The 25,521-nt window shown below is 42.0% G+C and overlaps 3 protein-coding genes across 5 annotated transcripts in view; 1 reads left to right on the forward strand and 2 right to left on the reverse strand.

Annotated features, from left to right (window-relative positions):
• Positions 1–2,054, reverse strand: part of rasa3 (RAS p21 protein activator 3) — a 60,575-nt gene extending 58,521 nt beyond the window's left edge. The window contains exon 1 of the mRNA XM_039794543.1: positions 1,821–2,054. The gene's annotated coding sequence lies outside the window, so the exon portion shown is untranslated. The remainder of the gene's footprint in view (positions 1–1,820) is intronic.
• tpp2 (tripeptidyl peptidase 2) lies at positions 1,296–19,612 on the forward strand. Of its 2 annotated transcripts, XM_039794536.1 has the most exons (29): positions 1,296–1,535; positions 3,846–3,974; positions 4,077–4,172; positions 5,067–5,171; positions 5,318–5,442; positions 5,567–5,730; positions 5,913–6,067; positions 6,171–6,247; positions 6,332–6,459; positions 6,858–7,106; positions 7,226–7,341; positions 7,465–7,636; positions 7,751–7,908; positions 8,007–8,083; positions 8,167–8,273; positions 8,851–9,005; positions 9,179–9,295; positions 9,385–9,485; positions 9,628–9,724; positions 9,825–9,962; positions 10,127–10,371; positions 11,365–11,443; positions 12,606–12,644; positions 13,122–13,273; positions 13,386–13,482; positions 13,641–13,771; positions 14,938–15,190; positions 15,603–15,722; positions 15,919–19,612. In XM_039794536.1, exons 1-29 carry the CDS (start codon positions 1,371–1,373, stop codon positions 16,006–16,008), a joined length of 3,837 nt encoding a protein of 1,278 aa, XP_039650470.1. In that variant the 5' UTR covers positions 1,296–1,370; the 3' UTR covers positions 16,009–19,612. The 2 variants fall into 2 exon arrangements, with proteins under 2 accessions (XP_039650470.1, XP_039650471.1); XM_039794537.1 differs by lacking the exon at positions 12,606–12,644 and having other exon boundaries at positions 15,919–16,054.
• Positions 19,613–19,727: 115 nt separating this feature from the next.
• Positions 19,728–25,211, reverse strand: LOC120555660 (protein-lysine methyltransferase METTL21C). 2 transcript variants are annotated; one of them, XM_039794555.1, is made up of 5 exons: positions 25,071–25,211; positions 23,222–23,395; positions 22,974–23,119; positions 21,962–22,079; positions 19,730–21,657 (listed from the first exon to the last, which is right to left on the reverse strand). In XM_039794555.1, exons 2-5 carry the CDS (start codon positions 23,370–23,372, stop codon positions 21,272–21,274), a joined length of 801 nt encoding a protein of 266 aa, XP_039650489.1. In that variant the 5' UTR covers positions 23,373–23,395; positions 25,071–25,211; the 3' UTR covers positions 19,730–21,271. The 2 variants fall into 2 exon arrangements, with proteins under 2 accessions (XP_039650490.1, XP_039650489.1); XM_039794556.1 differs by lacking the exon at positions 25,071–25,211 and having other exon boundaries at positions 19,728–21,657.
• Positions 25,212–25,521: the final 310 nt, after the last annotated feature.

Genomic DNA, 25,521 nt, shown 5'->3' on the forward strand with positions numbered 1-25,521 from the left:
GCGAAAACTTTGAATGTGTCCCCAAGTTGCAGTCGCAAAAAACATCAAGCGCTACAACAAAACTGGCTCACATGAGGACCGCCCCAGGAAAGGAAGACCAAGAGTCACCTCTGCTGCTGAGGATAAGTTCATCCGAGTCACCAGCCTCAGAAATCACAAGTTAACAGCAGCTCAGATTAGAGACCAGATGAATGCCACACAGAGTTCTAGCAGCAAACACATCTCTAGAACAACTGTTACAAGGAGACTGCACGAATCAGGCCTTCATGGTCAAATAGCTGCTAGGAAACCACTGCTAAGGAGAGGCAACAGAAGAGATTTGTTTGGGCCAAGAAACACAAGGAATGGACATTAGACCAGTGGAAATCTGTGCTTTGGTCTGACGAGTCCAAATTTGAGATCTTTGGTTCCAACCGCCGTGTCTTTGTGCAATGCAGAAAAGGTGAACGGATGGATTCTACATGCCTGGTTCCCACCGTGAAGCATGGAGGAGGAGGTGTGATGGTGTGGGGGTGCTTTACTGGTGACACTGTTGGGGATTTATTCAAATTGAAGGCATACTGAACCAGCATGGCTACCACAGCATCCTGCAGCGACATGCCATCCCATCCGGTTTGCGTTTAGTTGGACCATCATTTGTTTTTCAACAGGACAATGACCCCAAACACACCTCCAGGCTGTGTAAGGGCTATTTGACCAAGAAGGAGAGTGATGGAGTGCTGCGCCAGATGACCTGGCCTCCACAGTCACCGGACCTGAACCCAATCAAGATGGTTTGGGGTGAGCTGGACCACAGAGTGAAGGCAAAAGGGCCAACAAGTGCTAAGCATCTCTGGGAACTCCTTCAAGACTGTTGGAAAACCATTTCAGGTGACTACCTCTTCAAGCTCATCAAGAGAATGCCAAGAGTGTGCAAAGCAGTAGTTTTGATGCCTTCAGTGAGAATCTACAATGTAAATAGTCATGAAAATAAAGGAAACGCATTGAATGAGAAGGTGTGTCCAAACTTTTGGCCTGTACTGTAAATTGTTCAGTACTATTCTTTCTGGCAGAATTTATCATTATGATAAACTTCATTATTTCCTGGATTTTGTATCATCATAGTCCCTATATATGTAAAAAATGCAGAAAAGGGATTCAAATAGAAAACATTTAGACCCATGCATGTATGATCAGCAAAATAGTAGGATAATATAAGGGTAAAGTTAGCTCAAACATTAAGCGACATAATGAAAGGCCTGCTGAATAAAGTTTCCAGTAGAGCGCTGTGGCTGGCCCTGCCCCTTTAACAGCTCTCCTCCCCGTCTCTCCCACCGTGGTGTTGCTCTCTTCCCCATTTCGTTGCTTTGTTTTCATTGTCGCTTCTGATCATGGCTGCTCATTCTACCGAAGAACCGTTCCCCTTTCACGGGCTGCTCCCCAAGAAAGAAACCGGCGCCGCGTCTTTTCTCACCAGGTTCCCCGAGCACGATGGCCGAGGAGTGCTCATCGCTATCCTTGACACCGGCGTGGATCCCGGGGCTCCCGGCATGCAGGTAAATCTGACCGGCTGCCTCACGTTAGCTACGAGCTAACTGGTGCAAGCTAGCAAAGCTAAGGCCCGACTCATACAGTCACCTAACGGCAACTGCTAGCCAGATGGCTAGCACCGATTGATAAACACAACTATGACAATTAACTTCATAGCTTTTATGACAACCAAATCAACACAAAGCCATTGATAGCAAGCATTTCCTCCTTGTGTCGAATTGTGTTTCGGTGCTAGTCTAACTTACAAGTAACTACTAACATTAGCGATAACGTTGGCTAATTGGGCTTACCTGCTAGCCTGTTAGCCTGGCAGCTAACGGCATAACTCGTCCGCTTCAGTTTTCCTTCAAACTCCTACGTGATTTCAATTGGTCCTGTCAGTGTGAATATGAGTTGGCTGTTGCGACCAGATTTGTAAGTAGCAAGAACAATCGATCGGTTAGATGTCGGTTAGTGAGCCGTAACTACACGTTTACTGCCAAGTCACACTGGAGTCTAGCTTAGCTCACTAACGTTACACAGTATTAGCTATATACTGTCTATGGTATTAGCTAGGTAAATTGATAAGCAACTGTCAGTGTTCCTGCAGATATGTAAGTTGATAAGCAACTGTCAATGTTCATACATATATACCCACAGATGATCTGTAGCCAGACAGTTTGTTGTAGTCATGACTCAGACCTGAATTTCAATCGCCACATTTAGACAACTACAAAGTTATGGAAGCCCATTTCCGCAAATGTGATGAAAAAAAAAGATCCAGTATCTCGAAATAATGAATATTTAGCAATTTTCTCAAAATAATGAGATATAATAAAAATAGTTAATTACAGTATATTTGAGAAAATTTCTTATTTTGAGATTATCTCATTTTTTGATATACTATATCATTATTTTGAGATACTAAGTCATTATTTTGAGATACACTCATTATTTGAGATACTAGATCATTATTTGAGATAATTATTTTGAGAACGTTGCGTATTATTTCGATATACTATCATTATTTTAAGATACTAAGTCGTTATTTTGAGATATTAAGTCATTATTTAAAGATACTGACCCTACTATCACTTTCAGACTATCGGGGGTCGAAGAACTTGTGTCTCAGCAGGATTCGGAAAAACTTGTCCATGCATTTAGTCAGTAGACTCGACTACTGCAACAGTGTTACAGGTCTCCCTAAAAAATCAATTAGACAGCTGCAGCTGATTCAGAATTTTCCTGCTCAAGTCCTCAGTAAGACCAAGAAAGTGGATCACATCGCTCCAGTTCTGAGGTCTTTACACTGGCTCCCTGTCTCTCAAATAATTGATTACAAAATGAACATACTACTGTTGGTTTTTAAATCACTGAATGCTTTAGGGCCTAATACACTACCGGTCAAAAGTTTGGGGTCACTTAGAAATGTCCATTCCACTCCATTATAGACAGAATACCAGCTGAGATCAGTTGCATTGTTTTTTGTTTTTTTTAATCAGGGCAGCAGTTTTCAGGTTGCTTAGATAATTGCAAAAGGGTACGCCAACGTTTTCTTTGGTAGCCTTTTAAAATGAAATCAGATTAGTAAACAGAATGTGCCTTTGGAACATTGGATGAATGATTGCTGATAATGGGCAATGTAGATATTGCATTAAAGATCAGCCACTTCTTTCTACAACAGTCGAGAACCCTTTTGCAATTATGTAAGCACATAATGTAATCTGAAAACTGCTGCCCTGGTTAAAAAAACAATGCAACTGATCTCAGCTGGTATTCTGTCTGGAATGGAGATTTCTAAGTGACCCCAAACTTTTGACCGGTAGTGTACATTTTGGATCTTCTGCTACATTATTATAAACCATCCAGGCCTCTCAGGTCATCTGGGACAGGTCTGCTTTCTGGTCCCAGAGTCAGAACTAAACACGGAGAAACAGCGTTCAGTTCTTATGCACAATCTATCTGGAACAAACTCCCAGAAAACTGCAGCTTCGCTGCAACTCTTAAATCAATGCTGAAGACTTTTCTGTTTGACAATCAATCAAGTAGGCTAATTGTTCATTTTGTACACTGCACTGTAACTTTTGTACTTGTATTTTATACCTGTCTTAGTCTATTTTAGCATGTTTTTATTTTCTATTCTCTCTATTCGCAATGCTGTTGCAAGGCACTGGAAGTTTATTCACTATTCAGGATGGTTTGAACATGACTCAGATTTAAGTAAAAAATGTCCACAGCCCTCCCTGATCTGGATAAGTTACTATGTACTATGCATCCCTTTTAGTCTGAATTTCCAAATTGATTACTGATTGCTTTCTTCATTAATGCTTCCTAAGGTCACAACTGAGGGAAAGCCAAAGATCGTTGACATCATCGATACAACAGGCAGCGGTGACGTGAACATGACCACAGTGGCAGAACCTAAAGATGGGACAATCACTGGCCTCTCTGGTAGAACACTTAAGGTCAGTAAAAACTGAATAACAGCTGCCACATAAGTATTATCTTAAATATTCATGTAATTTTCTTCATATTTGTCACACACTGTGTCTTTTTATGTCTTCCAGATCCCTCCTGCCTGGGTCAATCCATCAGGGAAGTATCGCATTGGAGTTAAAAATGGCTATGAGTTCTTCCCTAAGGCTCTCAAAGAAAGAATACAGGTAGGAGGACATATGACCGCTGTACTAGGTCTGTCATGGGTTTGATTTTTGCAACACTGTGGTTGTGCAATAGAGCTGTCATCTTCCTCTATAATACCATTCAAATTTCATCTGTTATTTTTTTAATGATCAAATAATATTCAAATATGTAATGCTCAAATGCAGCCTGTTATTAATATGTACTACACTACTCAGGATATTCATTGGCAATGCCACTATAAGCATGTGGTTTGTTGTTCCAGTAGAGGGACTTCCAAGGGGACGCACGTCATGGCGCATTGCACGCCACTTTGTTAACATTCATTATCCACCACGAGCACACCGCGACAAACACAAATCAACAGAGAATGAAACCTTATCTAACAAAGGCTAACGGTGCTTGGTGGGTGGTGATGTTAAAGTCATGTTAAAAGTAATTCCCACCCTTCATTCCCACTGTACTAACGTTACTCGGTACGTAACGCTAACGTCAGCTCCGTGATCTTAAGACCTCACAATGCCTTGTGTTTCTCACTCCCGCTAACTTACTGTTCATCAGATGTGACGTGACAAAAGCATTTCGTTTTCACGTGCGGGGTAGGCCAAGGTGAGAAGAGGGAAATTAGCTAACGTTAGCCAACATTTATTGAAAAAATCATGTTCATATAGTATTGATTTTATTTTTTTACTATTTGAGTTATATTCGACTTTCGGAATTCGTTCCAACAGACCTGTTGTGCACAGATAGCCTCTCTCCATTGCAGTGTTACTACTTAGTATAGATTTATGCCAGAGTAGTAAAACTGAGAATGTTTATTGTCAGAATCCCGTAGATCCAATGAATGAAAATATATTGGCTTGCCATCCTCTGTGGGTGTTTTTCTGTAAGATACCTTTGTTGTTATTGTCTACTAGAAAGAGCGAAAGGAGAAGCTGTGGGACCCACCACACAGAGCAGCACTAGCTGAGGTCTCTCGCAAGACAGAAGAGTTTGACCTCTCTCACCCATCACCCTCACAGGTCAGACCTACAAACTGGAGTTCTTTGTGAACTCGTCAGTGTTGGCATGCAGTGGCTAGTCACAGTAATGTGGTGTTTCCTAATCTGGATTCTCTCTACTGTCACTCTCGCATGTATCCCCACCCCCCCGCGCTTCCTCTCTCCAGATGGAGAAGTTGCAAAAAGAAGAGCTGCAGAGTCAGTCCGAGCTGCTGGCATCACTAGAAAAGAAGTACAGCGATCCTGGTCCTGTATATGACTGTGTGCTTTGGCACGACGGCGTCACATGGAGGCAAGCCATCCCAATTTTTTTCCTCTTAACGTGTATTTATTTTTTTAATTTTTTCTTTATGCCATCTACAACTGTTCACCCATGATATATTTATCCTTCCCATTGTCTGTTACTGTCTCTCTAGGGCCGTAGTCGACACTTTAGAGAGTGGAGAGCTGTCCCAGTGCACTGTGCTGAGCTCCTACAGAGAAACGCAAGAGTATGCCACGTTAGGAAATGCTGAGATGCTTAACTACTCTGTTAGTATTTATGATGAGGGAAACACACTCTGCATCGTCACCAGTGGAGGTGAGCTATCCCAAAGCATTCATCTCCTCTTAAAGGAAGCCTTCATATGATTCAGTCCGTTAACACAAACGTATATTCAGTCTAACAGCAGGTTATGGCAGGTTCACCAGTTAAGGCTGCATAATGTGTCGGAGTCCACCGTGTATTTTCCAGTCTAACTTGCTTGTGTGCTTTTTTTAAAGGGGCTCATGGGACACACGTGGCAAGCATCGCAGCAGGTTACTTCCCAGAGGAACCCGAGCGCAATGGTGTAGCTCCCGGGGCCCAAATCCTGGCTCTGAAGATTGGAGACACCCGCCTCAGCACCATGGAAACAGGCACAGGACTCATCCGAGCGGTATATTGCCAAGACAAATATAGATCAGCAGTTTGCCTACCCTTTTCTTTCCTATTTTTTTCCCACCCTTTAATTTTTTTTCTCTCTCTCTTGTCACTCAAAGATGATTGAAGTTATCAACTACAAGTGTGACCTGGTTAACTATAGCTATGGGGAAGCCACCCACTGGCCCAATTCGGGGTAAGTAATGCAACAGGGGGTGTGGATGTATGGGTTTGTTTTGGGTTACACACGGCCACCGATTTATGTCAATTTGTCTTTCAGGAGGATTTGTGAGGTGATCACAGAGGCTGTGCAGAAGCACAATGTCATATTTGTTTCAAGTGCGGGAAACAACGGCCCGTGCCTCTCCACGGTCGGCTGCCCGGGGGGAACCACCAGCAGTGTCATAGGTACTCTCACTGATGACATGAGGATTGTTATTAAACCTCCAATCAATTATTTATTAATGCTTATTAATCATGTCTACACCTTCAGACTGCATGAAAAGCAAAATAACAAAAATCATTTTAGTATGTTTGTACACACTGTTCTAACATTTACATTTTCTGGAAAACACACTGGGTCATTAACAGACGTGTGCTACAGTTGATATTGTAGCCTATTGCTGAATGAATAATTTAATTGTCTAAGTTAAGATGGCTGTATAGTTATTTTTTGTTGTTGTTGTTATTATTCACAGCTGGACAGATATAAACACAACAGCTTTAGGAATATTTGGTGGGTCATAGTGACATTAGTCGATCGATCGTTACACGTCTCCTTTATTCCTGCTCCCTTCTCTTCTTAGGAGTTGGAGCATATGTGACTCCAGACATGATGGTAGCAGAGTATTCCCTGAGGGAGAAGCTGCCTCCCAACCAGTACACCTGGTCATCCAGGGGCCCCAGTACAGACGGGGCCCTGGGTGTTAGCATCAGTGCGCCTGGCGGGGCTATTGCATCTGTACCCAACTGGACTCTTCGTGGTACCCAGCTGATGAACGGCACATCCATGTCATCCCCTAATGCCTGTGGCGGCATTGCACTAATCCTATCAGGTGGGTCCAGTGTCACAGACTGATACTAGATGTGGGAATATATTACATGTATGGAAGTGGGCACAAATCTGATGCTAGTGTGTGATACCTTTTGTGTGTGTGTGTGTGTGTGATAAAAGGATTGAAACAGAGCGGGATCTGTCCCTCTGTTCCTGCGGTGAGGAGAGCGCTGGAGCACACTGCTCTGAAGGTTGATGACATCGAGGTGTTTGCACAGGGCCATGGAATAATGCAGGTAACGCTTCTGTCTCTTGTAACGGTTTTAGCATGTTCTTTCATTTTTATCGTGAGTATTTTTGCTTTTTCGTGACATGTGTCTGTGTTCCATCCAGTAATCCACTCCCTTTCTTCCTCTCAGGTGGACAAGGCATTAGACTACCTCACTCAACACGCCTCTTTACCCACAAGCCAACTAGGTTTCTCAGTAACTGTGGGATCACAAAAAGGCATCTACCTCAGGGACCCAGCCCACATTCTTGCATCCTCAGATCACGGAGTAGGAATTGAACCCATCTTCCCGGAGAACACTGGTACTGTTCATACTTGGTAGCAGAATCCTCCCATTCAAAAGCCTTTTTTAGTTTAGTGTGGACAAGTGTTTTCATCTTTTACATCATCTGTCTTCTTCTATGGTCCCCCCACAGAAAACTCTGAGCGAATCTCCTTGCAGCTACACTTGGCGCTCACATGTGCCGCCCCGTGGGTCCAGTGCCCCTCCCATCTAGAGCTGATGAACCAGTGTCGTCATGTGAATGTCCGCGTCGATCCTGTGGGACTGAGAGAGGGAGTGCACTACACAGAGGTAGGGATAGGAAAGAGAGTAGGATGAAAAGACTTTGTTTCTGAGTCCATCAGTGTTAATGTGGTCACTTTGAACCCATGCCCTTTTTTTGTTTTTAGGTGTGTGGCTATGATACAGCAGCACTTAGCTGTGGCCCCCTGTTCAGAGTCCCAATCACGGTTATAATCCCCACCAAGTAAGATTTTATTTCTTGTGTCTCTCTTCTAGCAAGAGTTTTGTGTGTGTCTGACAGCTCTCTCTCTCTCTTTCATCTGACAGAGTGACAGATAGTCGTAACCACGAGGTGAGTTTCACAGACGTCCACTTCAGACCAGGCCAGATCAGACGCCACTTCATCACTGTTCCTCAGGGAGCCTCCTGGGCAGGTCCGTGGCATTTTGTAATAATATGATACATTACAGTACAGCATGTTCCTCCATTTCTGTTTGATCTAACATTCAGTTTTAGTGAAGTATATTGTTTTAGATTTCAAGTTTAAAGCCTCACTTATTTGCTAAGCGGTTTCTCCGGAGGGCTCAACACTTACCCGTACCTGTTCCTCAGAACCAATTTTTGCATTTTGGTTACTCTTGTTGGAAACCTAATTTCTTGAATTTCTTATTTATGCATTTAAAAAAATGTGTGTCAGCGTGGGTTGTTCCTCCCACGCTCCTCCTGCCTTGGTGACAGAGTGTGGCGCTGTCGCATTAGATTTGTTGTTGATAACGAGTGCACATGGGGAAACATTTTTAAATCCATCCTAATTGCCAAATAACCCACAAGTCAGTAGTAAGAGATGTGACTTGAAATTACTTTGTTTTTTGTCTAAGTAGAGATAGATGTGCATAATCAAAATGTGGCTTTTAATGTTTAAATCTTTTTCCTCTTCTTGTCATCATCTACATTCTCTCTTCTCCTCCTTCTGCTGTCTCTCACTTCTCTGTCCCCGTCTCTCTCCTGCAGAGATCACACTGACCTCTCATTCGGGTGATGTGTCGTCAAAGTTTGTTCTCCACGCGGTGCACCTGGTCAAACAGAAGGCGTACAGAGCTAATGAATTCTACAAGTTCTCCTCACTGTTGGAAAGAGGCTCACTAACGGAGGCTTTCCCTGTGCTGGTACGTATATTTCATGTATAATGTATGCTTATCTGACTGGGATTTTGCACATGTGTAATTCTGTGTATGTACCAGTCACAAGTCCCTTCGTTTTGTAGATGCATACATATAAAAATGACATAACGGTGGACTAATTTCTGCATGTTTTTTTTTTTTTTTTGTCTCCTCTTCAGTCAGGAAGGATAGTAGAGCTGTGCATTGCCCGCTGGTGGGCGAGCCTGGGTGACGTGACAGTGGACTACAGCATCTCGTTCCATGGACTCAACACTTCCCCTTCACCCCTGCACATAGTAAGAAGAGAACGGACTTGCAGATTAGCAACACTGGCAAGTAAGCTACAACCCAGACCCGTTTGTAACTCATACTTGTCTCTACCCAGCATGCCTCAGAGGGAGTGACGAGTTTTGATGTGTCGTCACCTCTGAGATACGAGGAGGTGTCCCCCACTATCACCCTCAAGTCTTGGGTTCAGCCTCTCAGGTAACTACACACACACACACACACACACACACACACACACACACACACACACACACACACACACACACACACACACACACACACACACACAGTATAGTATACTGTGCAGTTCATTGTTTCATCCTTCTTGATGTTGTTCTAGGCCGTTAAATTCAAAGATAAAAGCCCTGGGACTGAGGGATGTTCTGCCTAACAACAGACAAATCTACGAGATTGTGCTCACCTATAGCTTTCACCAGGTACTGCCAACACCATCAGCACTTTCTATGATACAGTTTTCTTTGTTTAGTTTGTTTTCTGTGTGTATAACCCTCCTTTTTTTTTTTTCTCTGTCCTCAGCCTAAGAGTGGAGAGGTCACCCCCAGCTGTCCCATGCTGTGTGAGCTGCTCTATGAGTCTGAGTTTGACAGTCAGCTCTGGATGCTGTTTGATCAGAACAAGAGACTACTGGGCTCAGGGGATGCCTACCCACACCAGGTATGCTTAGCCACATTACATGTTTTTCTTCTTTGCCAGATGTTCACTCATATCTGTAGCTCTCTAGATTTTTCAGAAGGTAGGATTGTGCATAAGAAGGATAAGTTCCTGGTGTGCACGCCATGAGCTAACACATCCCCCCTCTGTCTTTTTCACTTCTGCAGTATTCTCTGAAGCTGGAAAAGGGGGACTACACCGTGCGTCTGCAGGTCCGCCACGAGCAGTCCAGTGAGCTGGAGCGCCTTAAGGACCTACCGTTTGTGGTTTCTCACCGTCTGTCCACCACACTCAGTCTAGATGTCTACGAGTCCCACCGTGCTGCCCTCATGGCCAAGAAGAAGGCAAACTCTGTCACCTTGTGCCCAGGTGCCACACAGCCCTTCTACGTCACAGCCCTGCCAGACGACAAGTGAGTCCATTTGGCGGGGGACTTTTCGTTTGTATTGTATGATCTTATAGAAGGAACTTTATTTTAAAGAACCTATCGGGCACAGAACAAAAAAGGCTAACTTTTCTTAAGAATCAGTCCGCTGAACTTGATTGGTGCTTGCTCAACGAACAGTAGAGACCTTTACAGAAATAATTTACTCCCAGGACATATTCGCAGTCCTCCATGACACCATAGCACTGAGATAGAAGCAGCTGTGACTGTCACTGCCCGATGTGAGTCGAGTGCAGATGTGAGTTACGTGTCGTACCCAGTGTTAGCCGAGTCAGACCAGCTCTGGTCGAGTGCAGATGTGAGTTGCGCATGCTCAGATTTAAACGGTTTACTGCATAACTGGTCTTACTGAAATTTGTGAAATCCATAAAATAATAAACGTTTCTCTTTACATACAATAACAGAAGATGGTAATCATTTCAAAAACGTTTTAGCTATCGATGATTGTTAGATTGCTAATGTTAGCTCAAAACGCCATTCAGGTGACAGCCTTTGTTGTGTTTGATTGCTAACTTGTAGCCAGCAGCAGCAGTCATTTCAAAAACGTTTTAGCTATGATTGTTTGATTGCTAACGTCAGCTCATAGACTGTACGTTAGCTCAAAAATCCGTTAGCATCTTGGAGGCTACTTGTCGCAAAGTGACGCATGCGCAACTCAAATTTGCACTCGACTCACATCGGGCAGTGACACCTGTAGATTAGGGGTGGGAATCGCCAGAGGCCCCGCAATCCAATATTATCACAATACTTGTGTCATGATACGATATTATTGCGATTTTCAACATATTGCAATATTCTGCAATGTATTGCATTCATTTCCTGATGTCTTTCTTTGATGCTGCCATCAGCATTCATTATATTATTACTGTGATCTAATTTAGTTTAATGTCCCTGTCTTTGTTCTCCCTATCACTTTCTCCCTTTGTTTCTCCCATTTATCTTTATTTTTATTTTTTTCAGGATCCCAAAGGGGACGAGTCCAGGATGCTATCTTTCAGGCTCTCTGGTTGTCCCCAAGAGCGAGTATGGCAAGAAAGCAGTGAGTGGACATATTTGTTGTTACCCTCGATCCTCCTTGTCTCCTGTTTAGCTTAACTTACTCCGGCTAACATCAATCAGGCTAAACAAATCATTTATTTCTCATCCAGCTAATTTGGTTCTTTTGAAAGCATTTTTAGGATTGATTTGTAAATCCTGGATGAAGTTATCTTGGGAAACGGTGCACTCCTAATTTGGAAATAAAGGCAAATTTATTGGAGATGTGAAACCATGAGCAGCATTCATAGGAGTGCTGACCATGTGATTGTGGTATGAGGCAGGTGTGTTGAGAACCGTCCCAACATGCACTGAGGCAATAGATTCATTCATAATCTCATTTTATGTGTGTTTCTGCATTGTTACTGGTGTCTTTTTGTTCTACATTATGCACCACAATGTTTCCACTGTTTCCAAACTTTTATCACTGTCAAACAGTTCAAACGTTACTACTTTCTATTGAGCCCACTCAGAGGTGCGTTTACAGAAGAAAAGAAAAAAAGAATTGGTTTAAGTCAAATATTTCTTTTAAAAATGTTATATTCACTTTGAATTGTGATTGCTTTGATTTCTGGAGCTTATTCTCACTATCTCCATGGGCTGCAGGTGCTACTCTATATATCATCTCACATGTGTCATGTTTGTCTTTGGCTGAACTTGCCTGACTCCGTGGCTCCAATGCAAAGATGTTCCTGTCAAACTTAAGCACCCATTTACAAATGCATATTTTTTCAATGTTTTACTATATTGTTTCACATTGCATTGCTGAAGATCTGTCTATTGTTTGAGTCTCGCACACGCAAGAATTGTTTGTATCTTCAAGTCAAAGATTCACTGTGAAGCCACATCCTATTGATTTCCTGTAGCTTTCAGTTCTGAGTGAAGATGCAGTGCTTAACCCTTGTGGCAGAAGTAGGAAAAACTCGTCGATCAGATTTGTTAGATGTGAGCACAAGATAGAAATCGGAGCTTGTCAGCGACAAGGATTACACCACTGTTTACCACTGTAGCAATTATTGAAGTGAGACAGGTAGGTGGATTAGACTGAGTCTCTGAGCGAGGATGAAAGATAATAATAATAAAAAAAAAAAAACATGAAAGAGAGAATCCTTTTTGGTTTTTGTTTGTGTTGTCTCTTCCTCACTGTGTGTTATTCTGACCACCAGGGGCAGGCCTCTGCAAAACGACAAGGGAAGTTTAAAAAGGTACTGGATGAGCTAGAAACACTGTACAACAGAGCGTCCACTGCTCTCCTGCCACTAGGAATTGGCTTCTTCCTTACCTTAAGATGGGATTTGTTATATCTTCATTAATTATGTCAAAGCATGCCATTATTGCTGTATTGAAATATGCAATAGGCTAGCCATAATATGTATTTATTTTGATATAGAGTAGTTAAAGTGTTCCGGTGGTCAGTAAAAATTGCCAATATATATATATCTATGAATTTCAACATCAATTGATAATGAGCACTGTTTTAAGCTTTTATAACTGGGTATTAAAAAGCATTTTTCTTAACTGATTTTAAAAAGGGATAACCAGAAGGAGTCGAAGGACATGGCATTGTTAGGAAGAGGGGGAGAATTGGGATTCTGATTCAGAGTAGTGAAAGAGGTCATGGGTTTTTATTGAACGTGTCAGTTATTTTTTTGACTAAACTATTTTTTTTTGTGTTCATACAGGATATTGTTCCAGTCGTCTACCACTTAATTCCTGCTCCCAACAAAACAAAAAATGGAGGGAAGGACAAGGACAAGGAAGGAGACAAAGAGAAAGACGTGAAGGAGGAGTTTGCCGAAGCTATGAGAGACCTAAAGATTCAGTGGATGACAAAGTGTGCACAGTAGCTCTTCTGCTTTGTTCAGCAACACATGACTTGTTTTTCCATTTTTGTATTCTTTTCCTTCTCATTTAACCACGTGTCATGTTGTCTTTTTGCCGTTCAGGTTAGACTCCAGCTCCATCTATGATGAACTGAGGGAGAGCTACGCCGATTACCTCCCACTGCATGTGCAAAGACTGCACCAGCTGGACTCCGAAAAGGTAACGGTACACACCAGCAAGAGAAAAGGGGTAATGGAGGAAGCTTGAACAGAATTCAATCCCAGGAGCATTTCATCATTTTTCTACCCCAAGTTAGCTTCTAAACTACGCAATTATCTCTGTTCACAGTCCTTTCTCCTCCTCCTGTTTGTGTTCAGGAGCGTGTAAAACGTCTGAGGGAGGTGGAAACGGCCGCCGACATCGTCCTCTCCCACATCGACCAGACGGCCCTGGCTGTTTACCTCACGTTGAAGACCGACCCTCGGCCTGATGCCGCATCTATCAAGACGTATGTCTCACCCACACACACGCACATTAGTATTAATAGTAGAATATGAACATCTTTAGAATCCTTCATCAACTCAAACTCAGTTGGTGGTAGCAGGGGGAGGCAGATCAGGAGAATAGTGGGTTAACCACACACAAAGGGAATTACAGCACCCCATGAAAAAATAAATCGATGAATGAATCGAACATTACAGACTTGTGATATTTAACCAATATTACAATATACAGTTAGATTTTTCCTAAACAAGCATATAACATGAACTGATAGATACAGTAGCAGGAACTTGTTCAGCTGAGGTGGTAAGCCTCCCAGATTGTGACACATCTCACCTTGTGATCAAGTTAGTTGGTATTTGACGGCCTACACAACAACTGCACTCAATAAAGCGCCAATGTGTAGCTTTTGAAAAAGGAAATAACACATTCTTTGTCTCGCAGAGGAAAAGTTGAATTCATAATTAATAAACACACACTAACTCAATTCAGTGCACACAGGGGCGTTTTTGGTACAGCCCCAATTGGTCGTCTGCCTGGTGTTACCAGTAGCTTTTGGTGGCTAATGTTAGCAAAACTGGTAATGGATATCGCCATGTAACTGACATTGAGTTAGTTTACTGACTGTGTGACTCCTCTATTTTTGCTACTGTTGCACTACAAAAGTGTGGCTTTTAAGCTGTAGTGCATAACTTCTTTTTTTTTTATAAAAATTACATTCAAGCCATTGCCAAATGAGTTGATAGAAAGCTACAAAAGGATTATCAGCTCCACACAACTCTCTGCATTTCTGTGTTCAGAAACTGGTGTCGTCCGGCGACTTTTGCGTGCAGAAAATCGAGTGAGGATAATGACCCTGACTCTTCTGAAGAGTTTTTTTTAATCCTCCGTGTCCTCCTTTGTCACAAGCAACTGCGTCATTAATTAGAATTCCTCATGGGGGAGACAGAAACTACGCACTAGAGTGCTGTGTGAAATAGTGCCTCTGCTCTTTTTCCCTAAAGCTTCACTTTTAATTTCATAAAAGTGTATGGATTTATTTAGGTCAGCCAACGTGGTCTTTGTTTAACAGCAGAGGTGGCCCACCTCTGCTGTTAAACACTGTGGGGAAACCCTGATTTGATTATCCCAACAACCTTGAGGCTTTAATTATGTCTTTAACGTCTGTTTCAGTGACATGGAGAAGCAGAAGTCGTCTCTGCTGGACGCTCTGTGCAGGAAGGGTTGCAGTCTGGCCGACCAACTCCTGCTGCCCCCGGCGCCGCAGGATGGCGCCGGTGCTGTCTCCACGGGACAAGCAGCGGCAGAAGAGCAGGTTGGGGAACAAGTGGCCAGCAGTTCTGACGACGCCATGCACAGCGTGGTTCAAGCGCTGACGGATACGTTTTGGGAGGTGCAGAAGTGGGCAGAGCTAACTGACTCCAAGGTAAGCAAAATGTTTAAAAAACAAATAATAATTAAGGAAAGGCCAAAGTTGCTCCATTGTAATAGAGGACAGCTGGCAATATTCTATATTTTTTTTCTTTTGGTCAACAAATCCCATGAAAAGATCGAACACAAAATGAAGAATGTCACCAGACTTCTCATTTGTTCTCATCCCCTTACCTGTAATTTTGTTTCCTCAATTTTCTAGCATTGTATAATCAGTCATAAGAACCACGCTCTCTGAAGTAACCTAAAAACACCTAAAACAATGTGCTGTCCTCTGGTTTCGCCCCTGAAAATGTGAATTTGGGTGGATGTACTATATGTCCCTATAAAGCTCACTACTTTTTTTTTTTTTATTCAATAAATGTTAAGCTAATCTATTTTCTTTGTCTTCTGTCCTTTCGGCTCAGGTGTTGATGTTTTCATACAAACACGCTCTTGTGAACAAGATGTACGGCCGAGCCTTAAAGTACGCCTCGAAGATGGTGGAGGAGAAGCCCAGCAAAGACAACATGAAGAACTGCATCCAGGTATGAGAGCAGTGACTGCTGATATCGGTTCAACATAAATAAGATGTATACTGGATATGTTTGGCTCCAAGTAGAGTAGTAGAATATAAAAATAAAAATAAAAATTGTAATTGAACAAATGCTAGCTGAATGTCTGCCCTGCTCCCTTGGAATAACTTCCGTTGTTTTTTTTTGTTTTTTTTGTTTTTTTTTGCAGCTTATGCGACACCTCCGATGGATACACTGCGCCACCTTCAGTGAGAACTGGCTACCGGTCATGTACCCCGCAGATTACACTCTCTTCTAGGCACAGACACACATGCATGCATGAGCAGCATGGCCATACATGGTCCATTACATGATACCTTTTTGATATCATGTCCCTCAGGGTCACACATGGTCTATGCATCTGGGTTTTCAAATTTAGAAGTAGGTGGACACCAAAATGAAGGGTAACGCTGTGTAAATGGTTCGTGGCACTCAACACTTTATAAGGCGAAAAGGGATCATGTTTGTCTTTTTAAATGTCTTGTGGAACACTACAGCTCTGCAGACCACGTGGCCCGACGGTTAATTTGAATGCCATCAACAGAAAAACAACAAATAATTCAGTTTAAATTTATAAAATGCTCCAAACTATTGCCACGGCTTGTTAATACTGTAGCTCGGTGCTTTCTTAGTTGGGTGTTGTCCTTTTACTTTGGTGTCATCTACACATTTGGAGGCTTTCACATCCCCACTCATCCTCAGCTGTCTGGACTCCATATCACATAGCTAACCTCATTCTCTCGTGTAAATATTGTGTAAAAGGGACCGTGTGGACCCCAGGGATGCATCCCAAGTCTTTTAAAGAGAAATAAACTGACTCCATCTACTTGCTTATCAAACAAATCGACAGCAGAAAAACTCCCAACGTTTTATAATGCTTCAGTGAGAAGACAGGAGGACTTGCTTCTGCACGATGTTCGGACATACGAGGGCCACTCTGTCTGCCTGATCCCTGGGTTAAAAGGGAGACCCAACTTGATATCTTTTCTTTCTTTGTTTTTTGATTGTTCCAGCCAGGCCGGGTTGATAAAGTTAACATTATTAGTCTTGTCTGTCTTTTTAGGCCCCGACACTTGTACACAGAACACAAAACAATAATTGAGGTGCCTTTCTACATGTACCTTACTTTTTTTTTTTTTTTTTCTGATAGGATAAAAACCAATGCAAGGCTGCAGAATCAGTAGCGTCAGTCAACACTCAGCCGCTTGCAATCATTTCACCCATCAGCCTTTTGGTGTCAAATGTGGTTATAAAGCTCATATCTGCAGTTTGATGTGTCCGTGCACTGTATGCAGGCCGTCAGTGATTTGTCAGCTAATAGGAAGCCACAAACACTTTCTGGGCTTTTGCTTACCTGTTGGCCTCTCATTTTATACTGCAGTTACCTGAGCAGCACATTTGACAAACTTCATCTTTAAAGACCTCACTAACGTAATGGATGCAGTTGTGGGCAGCGGGAGGATGTTTAGATTTCATTGTGAAATGTTCACGCAGTATTACCGTAGACGCGTCTCCGCAGCATTCAGAATGTTGCGTTTGTACACAGTGTCATAAGTAATGTACATACACACGTAACATAAAAAAAAATATTAAAATGCAATAGGTATATAATACAAATATAATTCAAATTGATGTATTTTGCGTATATGCATGTCTTCTAGGATGTAAGGAAAAACAATTGTTTTATTTGAAAGCAGATTTTAGTTCATTTCAATTTGAAAGGTGTGTGTGTGTGTGTGTGTGTGTGTGTGTGTGTGTGTGTGTGTGTGTGTGTGTGTGTGTGTGTGTGTGTGTGTGTGTGTGTGTGTGTGTGTGTGTGTGTGTGTGTGTGTGTGTGTGTGTGTGTGTGTGTGTGTGTGTGTGTGTGTGTGTGTGTGTGGTGTTACTTGTGAGCATATTTTGTGCACATGAACATTTTCTCCCTACAGAACTGAAATGATAGCCAACTAGAGAGGGTTAAGCATGAAGTATTTTTTTTTTTGTGTGTTTTCTTCAGAAACTTTTACTTTAAAGGACCATGCCAGTGGGTTTTGTATGTTTTTATCAGATTTACTGCAAATAGCGTTACATAACGGCTAACCATTTTGCATCCTATGTTATTTTATATTTTTTAATGGGTTTGTTTAGGCATCTGTTTATTTTCAATATATTAGGTGACTTTTGAAACCCAATGGTGAACACCAAGTCTGCATTAAAAGCCCTTAAAACCAAATTTCTCAATCATCTTTTTACTCTGGGCGATGGGGGTTCCACATAAACACACCATTTTCTGGCAAAGTCAGAACAGTTTTCATTATGTCACAGGGGATTTCTGTTTGTGCCGTCTCACTGGGTCGAGGTGGTACGGCCATATTTCTGAGCACCAATCAGGATTTAGCAATCAAAACGAGATGACAGTTTTGGGGTTGTATGTGTATGTTGCCTCTCACACCCACAAAGTCCTGATGAAGCAGGTTAGCTGAATTGTTGAATGTTAAAACTCGTAACAAATGTTGATGCTTAGCAATGCAGTGTAATTGCGCACACGTTTATTTGAAAATACTTCAATGCTTTTCTCTGCACATATAATCCAATTTTTACAAAAATGAATGCAGACTTGATGTTCATTTTGAATTAAACAACTTGAAAGAGTACTCCACCAATTTAGTATTTCACTCCTGTAACATTGCAGCTTTCATAATGGACAGTTTAAAAAAGGAGCCCTGTGGAGCCATAAAAGGCTTTATACAACTTCTATTTCCAAATATCTAATCCAAATTTATTTATAATGCACGTTTATAATGTAGCTAGTAGTTCCCCTTTTGAGCAAGTTTGAAAATCAACCATTTGTTTTGCATGTATGTAGAAATTAATGGGGAAACGATGACTGTAAAATATTTCTTAATGGTCAGGTTTACATGATTTTTTTAGTCGAGCTAAAACTTCAAAAACACTGGCACGGTCCGTTAAAATATCTCGCCTGAATCAAACGAGGACACAGCGGTTTGGTTTTCCAGTGCAAAAGAGGACCACGCTAAAGATACAAACTACGTAATCACGTTTTGTCTTTTACATTTGTGATTACCTGTCACAGTCCGTAGTATTATCAGTTGAACCATATCATGATTGTCCCACTTTAAAGGCAGAATGAGTAGGATTTGTCGGTTGCGATTTGTAAACAACATTTGAAGTTGGCCCCCGACTAAACGAGTGGAACGGTGCTCGCCAGCCGTGAATCAGTTGTCACAACCCGTGTTGACTCAGGGGTGAAGTGTTTCTGTTTTTAGCTGTGACTTGCGTGCGCTTTCTGCAGCGGTCAGCAGCACAGGCCTCTCCCGAGTGCGCAGGGCTTTACTGGAGTCACTTGGGTTCGACAGAGTTTGTCCTCATCGTCTTTTCTGCTTCTGTTTTCTCCTGCTGCTTCATCCTTTTTTTTTTTTTTTTTTTTCTCCTCTTTCCTGTGTTTGGGGTTTGGTTCAGGCAAATGTTAGGTTCAGGGTTCAGTTGTCTACAGTACGCGTTGCCAATGACAGTCTCTCCAAAATGGCCTTAACTTTCACCACAGGACTGTACCGTCCATTTCTGGCACCAGACAGACTTCTCTATATCTGTTGCTCTCACTCTGCTGGTGTCAGGAAATACTTCAGAAATGCTTCTTCTGGATGTTGAGTGTTTATATTTGTAGTCATAAAATCTAGTAAATGCCAATATTTTACAGAATGTTATGAGATAAGGTTGTATGCTCTTAGTATTATATTATTTTATACCCATTCTTCCTCAATGATGTGGGAAAGACCCAAGCAACTGTCACGCTATTTTGTGGTCATGTGGAATTGTGTCACAAACAAGGAAAACCACACTGAATAAAAAATGATTTGGAAGAATTTGAAGTGTGCTCTGGTCATCATTTGTACGTACAGCCAAATGGAGTGTGTTGGGAGTGTTTCGTTGGGTTTTGTGAGTGAGCAGTTTTATTCTTTTTATTGACCTCGTCATTTGAAATAGCCGGCCAAGAGTTTGTTCAGAAATGAGTCAAGTACAAGAAGACATTAACAGATACAAGGGTTTTCTTCATTTTTTTTTTTTTTTACTGTATTAAACAATAGAAATGTTTTTAAAAAAAACATTCACATGCTATCAGAAACAGGACATTTCATAACTGATGTAGACACGCAGAGAAAGGGCTGCAACTATCAGTTATTTTCTTTATCAATTAATCTTTAGATTATCTTCTCAATTAACTGATACATTTCTTTACCTTAAAAATGTCCAACAGCCCAACATGACACATTCAAATTGACTGTTTTGTCCCATAGTGGTCCAAAACCTAAAGATATTTAGGTTATCATATATTGTTGAAGTCCCGCACACTGTCCATTACGCATGCAAATACTTTATTTCACAACGTTGTAAAATAAAGTATTTACGAAGTATTTGCATGCGTAATGGACAATGTGCGGGACTTCTTCAGCAAGTGTTACTGGTAACCTTTACCTTTTCCAACGCACCTGCCCCAAAAAAGAAGCGTGCAAAAGCGCTTTTGAATCGAGGTTATCATATATGAAATACAAAAGCATTAAATCAACACATTTGAGAAGCTGACACCGCCCAACGTTTGGCATTTGTTCTTAAAAGAAATAACTGAAAAGATGACCTGTCATTTAATTAATTAACTAATTGTTTTTACTTTAACACTGAGACATAACTGGTTTGATTCTAATGAACTATTCTTGAACCTTATGTAGCACAGGTTTGATTTATTCAGGCTAAATATGGTGCTTCACGAGGTAGTAAATATGGTATCAGACCAGGATGGCATGGAGTAAAAAGTGAAAAAAAGTGTAAGTTCAAGCAACAACTAAACTAAAACTCTTGCTGTACTGCCCTTCTTAGCATCTGTAGTGCTCACTGGTTGCGAGCATCATAAAGCCTTTATTTATAACAGATGATATAATATAATAGATGACGAGATAATGGGCCCTGAAGCACACACAGGTAAAAGACCCTCCTCTCTACATAGCAGCATCTGACACTAAAAATGATATTTTACAGGTTTATCATGCAGTAACTACAGTTTGGGTGATGGTTGAAAACCTAAAAATTGCAACTGAAATTCAGCATTTTGTTTATGCTGGAGATGAAGAGAGGCTGTCTTAACTCCTACCACGCCTTCCTGCTACTACAGTTCCAAACGGACAATCTTTAATTATATTTTACAAATTAATATGCAATTATTATATGAAACCATCAAAGGAAACCTGTGATGCAGGTTGAATTTTCTTAAAGCTGAGCTATTTTACTGTGAAAATAATAAAAATAGCTTTACTATTTATTATTATTATTATCATAGCTTAAAAATGCACTGTGCCATTGTATTATTTGGAGAGGAAAATAAACAACAAATGCAAAACTTAATGGTGGCAGATACTCGCCCTTTGACTTCCCAAAGAGTAATGTTAAGAACTTTAAACAGAGGCTCTGACTCAGGAGTCCCTGGGCCTGTAGGGGCCCATTGAGTAATCCATCCATATCTTCTCCGTCTCTCACTCTCTACACGTTGCCATGAAGATCTTCATCTCTCCGTCTTCAGCCAGCAGACTCGTGTGGAAAGCCTTTTTAAATTTCTCCGTGAAAGTCAGATCAGCCTCATACCTCACCTTGTTGGCCCAGATCAAAGTCGTTCCTGGTTTGCAGAAATGCTTCATGGTGACCAGGAGCTCGTCCAGGAAGTCGTGATGGTAGACCACATCAGCTGCCAGCACGTAGTCGTATCGGTAGACGGATGTAGGGTAGGAGCGCTCCAGGTCCTCGCACCAGGACAGAGTTGCCACTTGGGGTGCGTATCTGCAGCGGCCCCTGGTGTTCCTGTTAAGGTTGGCTCTCAGGTTGCTCAGGGCCTCTGGAAGGTCTGTGGCTGTCACCCAGGCACCTGAGGACATTAGGACGTTCATTGTTGCAGATACTCCAAGCCCCCAGTCCATCTGAACTAGTAGTACTTCACCTGAACCCCGTAATACACACTGGGAAGAACTGAATTGATTACCTAAAGCCCACATGCAAACATACTGACCTATTGACATAACTTTTTTTTTTTTACTTCAATGTGTGAGCCACCCAGATGTGTTCTCTTCTGTGTTTCTTCTTTTTAACTGCTCATTACTCCCCCACATCTTTGTTTCTTGTGTTTTGATTGACTTCTGCTCTGTACCTGTGCAAATGGCAAAAATTCTTACCGAGGAGCGCTGCTACAACAGACAGGAGGCCAGTTCCTGCCCCGATCTCCAGGACCGCCTTGTCCATAAGACTCAACTGTTCGCGATGGGTGTCCAGGTAGTGACAGAGAGCCAGAGCCTTAAGGGGAAATCAAGATGACTTTGAGTTACAGGGGCGGTATAAGTGTTTTTCAGATCTGAAAATGTATCCGATTTGTGACTCATAACCGTGATCCAATCCAACTGTGAGTTTTGTGATCTGTTGCACCCCTACAAAACTATTCTAAATAATCAAAGTGACGTAAGGCAAAACAGGTTATTGAACTCATGTCAATTCCTGATGATTCATAAGATATAAAGGAATGAAGTAGTGCACAAATCATGAATTAATTCATGCATGAATTCATAATTCATGTGCCCTTCCCGTAAAGTGTTACCATAACTTTAGTTCAAGCCTGTGGCAGCAGTTCCAAATAATTATTTTATTGCCATGCAATGAAAAATACCTTTTCACAAAGTTTCTCACAAGTTCAGTGGGGGCATTTTCCAAAAGAATGCTTTAATTCTGAAAAATAAAGTTGCTCCCCCACAAAACTCACTCAGTGTCTTTTAATATTATTTCTTAGATACGCAGGCTACATACCAAGAAAATTCATGAATATTAACTGTGACACCCCATTATGTTGTGAGCAGTAGACCTACGTGTACTGTTGTCAAAATTGTGTCTAATCTGTCTATGTCTATGTCTGACCTGGGCTGGCACATGGTCACGGTAAAAAGCGTGTGTGTGCGCGAGCGCTACGATCACGCGCAGTGTCCCAGTTTTAGTTCCGGGAAATCTGGTCACCCTAGTCTAGGGGCCTCAGAGTTTAGGCGGGAGCATCTCCATATATGACATCCCCATAATCCAAAACTGGCTCTAACACTTTGGCATGTGATAGCATCAGTAAACAGAGCCTTCCTATACAAAATAAAACACAGGTACTGTCTGTCATATTGTGGTGAATGAGGTTGCAAAAAAGGTGCTACTCACCGCTGGCCATATCATGCCTGCATAGGAGTCAAGACCACCCCTGATGACGATCTCCTGGCCCACGTAATTGTACACCTCTTTATCTGCTTTGTAGAAGAAACACGGAGCCCAGGCTGGTCTTTGTTGCTTCTGGACGGCTGACTCATCTGATTGATACAAAAGTCAGACGCTCAATTCTCTGTGGACTCTGCTCAGTGTGAGTTTGGAAACGTTTCACTTCCTGCTTTTTAATGCATAGTTCATCTGACCTTTTTTTTCCTCTTTATCTTCTTCACCCCCATCTTCCTCCTCCTCTTCCTTCTCCTCCTCCTCGCCTTCCTTTTCTTCCTCCTCCTTGCCTTCCTCTCTGCTTCTCATATAACTGGTTCCCTCCACACAGTACGTGGACAAAGTATCCATATCAAATCCTGTATGCTGTTGGACTTGGAAAGACAGGTAGCAGATATGGATTAGAGATTGAGCTTCAATTAAACCTTTTTTAATGTAATGTTTCTTTTGTAATTCCTTTTTCTCTTAACTTACAGTAGTTACCTTTTTTTCTGTGTCTTTCATGTCTTTGCTACCAAAGTGAGAACAGACTAGGGGATATACAAGATTATTTGCAAGATTTTGTATTCATATATTTTGATATTTTACTTAATAATTAGCTACTGTGTTTATATCATTATTTTACTTGTAACTGCAGTCCTACAGTTTACCCAGCTAAATAGACCCTATATACACCCTCCCCCCGGCGGCACCCCTTCTCTGCTTCTCTTCATAGTCGTCAGATTCATCTACCAACCCTTATAGGTTATATATAGGTTATAGGTTTGCCTTGCACCAGCTCTTAACTATGCTGTTATAGTTTTAGACTGCCGGGGTACCTCCTTTGACACACTGAGCTCCTCTCTCCTCTCTCTTTCCATCTGTCTGCATCCATGTCCCAGAAATGCTCGTTACTAACTTAGCTCTGGTGAGCTTATTCCCCGGAGTCCTTATGTTTTTTTTCGCCTAGCAGTTTTCCTTGGATTAGGGTGGCACCTAAATCATGGCTGCAGCTGTCGCCATGGTCCTGCTCCGTGCCCTGCTATGCCCTGCTACACCCTGCTACGCTCTGCAGTGCCCAGCTACGCCCTCCTACATCCTGCTACGTCCTGCTATGCCCCGCAGTGCCCTGATACACCCAGTAACGCCCTGCAGTACCCTGCTACGTCATGAACTACTACAACTACTATTTCTAGTCATAGTTCCATTATCTTTATTCTGACTATTATTTGCCACTGTTCATCACACCCCCAACCAGCACCGTCAGACACCGCCTACCAAGAGCCTTGGTCTGTCCGAGGTTTCTTCCTAAAAGGAGTTTTGCTCTTGGGGGGGAATTACTGGAATTGTTGGTTCTTTGTAAATTATAGTGTGGTCTAGACCAGTGGTTCCCAAACTTTTTTCCTTGGCGCCCCCCCTACTCATGTCTAAGAAAAGCTGAGCGAAACCAAAGTTGAGGTAACTCTCGAGATAGAGCCTTACTTTCTTTTTTGATACAGAGGAGTTATCAGCACTGTTAAGTTTCTCCTCCATGTTTCATTCATAAAATAGTGATGCCTTGGCAGCAGGAAAGACGAGGATACAACAAAATATATAGTTTTCATAAAGACTTTTGTATACATTATATATTCTAGTGTATTATCATAATTTGTTTAACATGTGCAAATATATACATATTTTTTTCCTCAAACCAGATAAAGACTTGCGCCCCCCCCTGTGATCTTTGCCGCCCCCCCTGGGGGTGCCCGGACCCCAGGTTGGGAACCACTGGTCTAGACCTACTCTATCTGTAAAGTGTCTTAAGATAACTCTTGTTATGATTTGATACTATAAATAAAATTGAATTGAATTGAATTAAATAGGCAAAACAAGTCCTCTAATGTGACCAGGAACAGAGCACAAGATTATTTTCAGTCAGACTACCTACATGGGAGACATGTTTCCAAACCCTAACACCCTACGTCCAAAGTCTTGTTAAAAAAGTTCTCTCTGCAAGTGCTTCCCACACAGCTTGTGTGAATAAAGTGAAAACTTCACACTCAAACACCCTACCTGTGATCTTTGGCCTACCTGCTGCTGCTTTATTTCCCAGTGAAGGATCTCAGGAGCAATGCATCTGGAGACCTCTGATTTTGAGGTTATAGTCTCAGCATCCTGTTGGTTACACCCATCATCAACACAAGGGCATGAGGGTATTTTTAGAGCCGTGCTCACTAGGAGAAATGAACACAAGCAAGATACAAGATCAGAGCGCATGTACACACAAACACACACGCTCACGCTCACACACACACGCGCACACACACACACACACACACACACACACACACACACACACACACACACACACACACACACACACACACACACACACACACACACACACACAAACAAAGATGAGTCTGTGAGGTAACCAAAAGGAGAGAGAGAATGACGGGAATGTCATGATACCAACAGCCATGTATTTTTGCTTCCAGTGTCGCTTAAGGACTTGTCTGCTTGTGCTTTCCAGAAGCCTCCT

This window comes from Perca fluviatilis, chromosome 3 (genome assembly GCF_010015445.1).
Source record: "Perca fluviatilis chromosome 3, GENO_Pfluv_1.0, whole genome shotgun sequence".
Classification (NCBI taxonomy): Eukaryota; Metazoa; Chordata; class Actinopteri; order Perciformes; family Percidae; genus Perca; species Perca fluviatilis.

Bases quoted from the DNA above. Each gene is read 5' to 3' on its own strand.
- tpp2 (XM_039794536.1), top strand. From the start codon at position 1,371: ATGGCTGCTCATTCTACCGAAGAACCGTTCCCCTTTCACGGGCTGCTC. The intron at 6,460-6,857 runs GTACTCTCACTG...TTCTCTTCTTAG, and splicing joins AACCACCAGCAGTGTCATAG to GAGTTGGAGCATATGTGACT. The intron at 7,909-8,006 runs GTAGGGATAGGA...TTTTGTTTTTAG, and splicing joins AGGGAGTGCACTACACAGAG to GTGTGTGGCTATGATACAGC.
- LOC120555660 (XM_039794556.1), bottom strand. From the start codon at position 23,372: ATGGATACTTTGTCCACGTACTGTGTGGAGGGAACCAGTTATATGAGA. The intron at 23,120-23,221 runs GTCAGATGAACT...TGTATCAATCAG, and splicing joins AGATAAAGAGGAAAAAAAAG to ATGAGTCAGCCGTCCAGAAG. The intron at 21,658-21,961 runs GTAAGAATTTTT...TAATGTCCTCAG, and splicing joins TGTTGTAGCAGCGCTCCTCG to GTGCCTGGGTGACAGCCACA.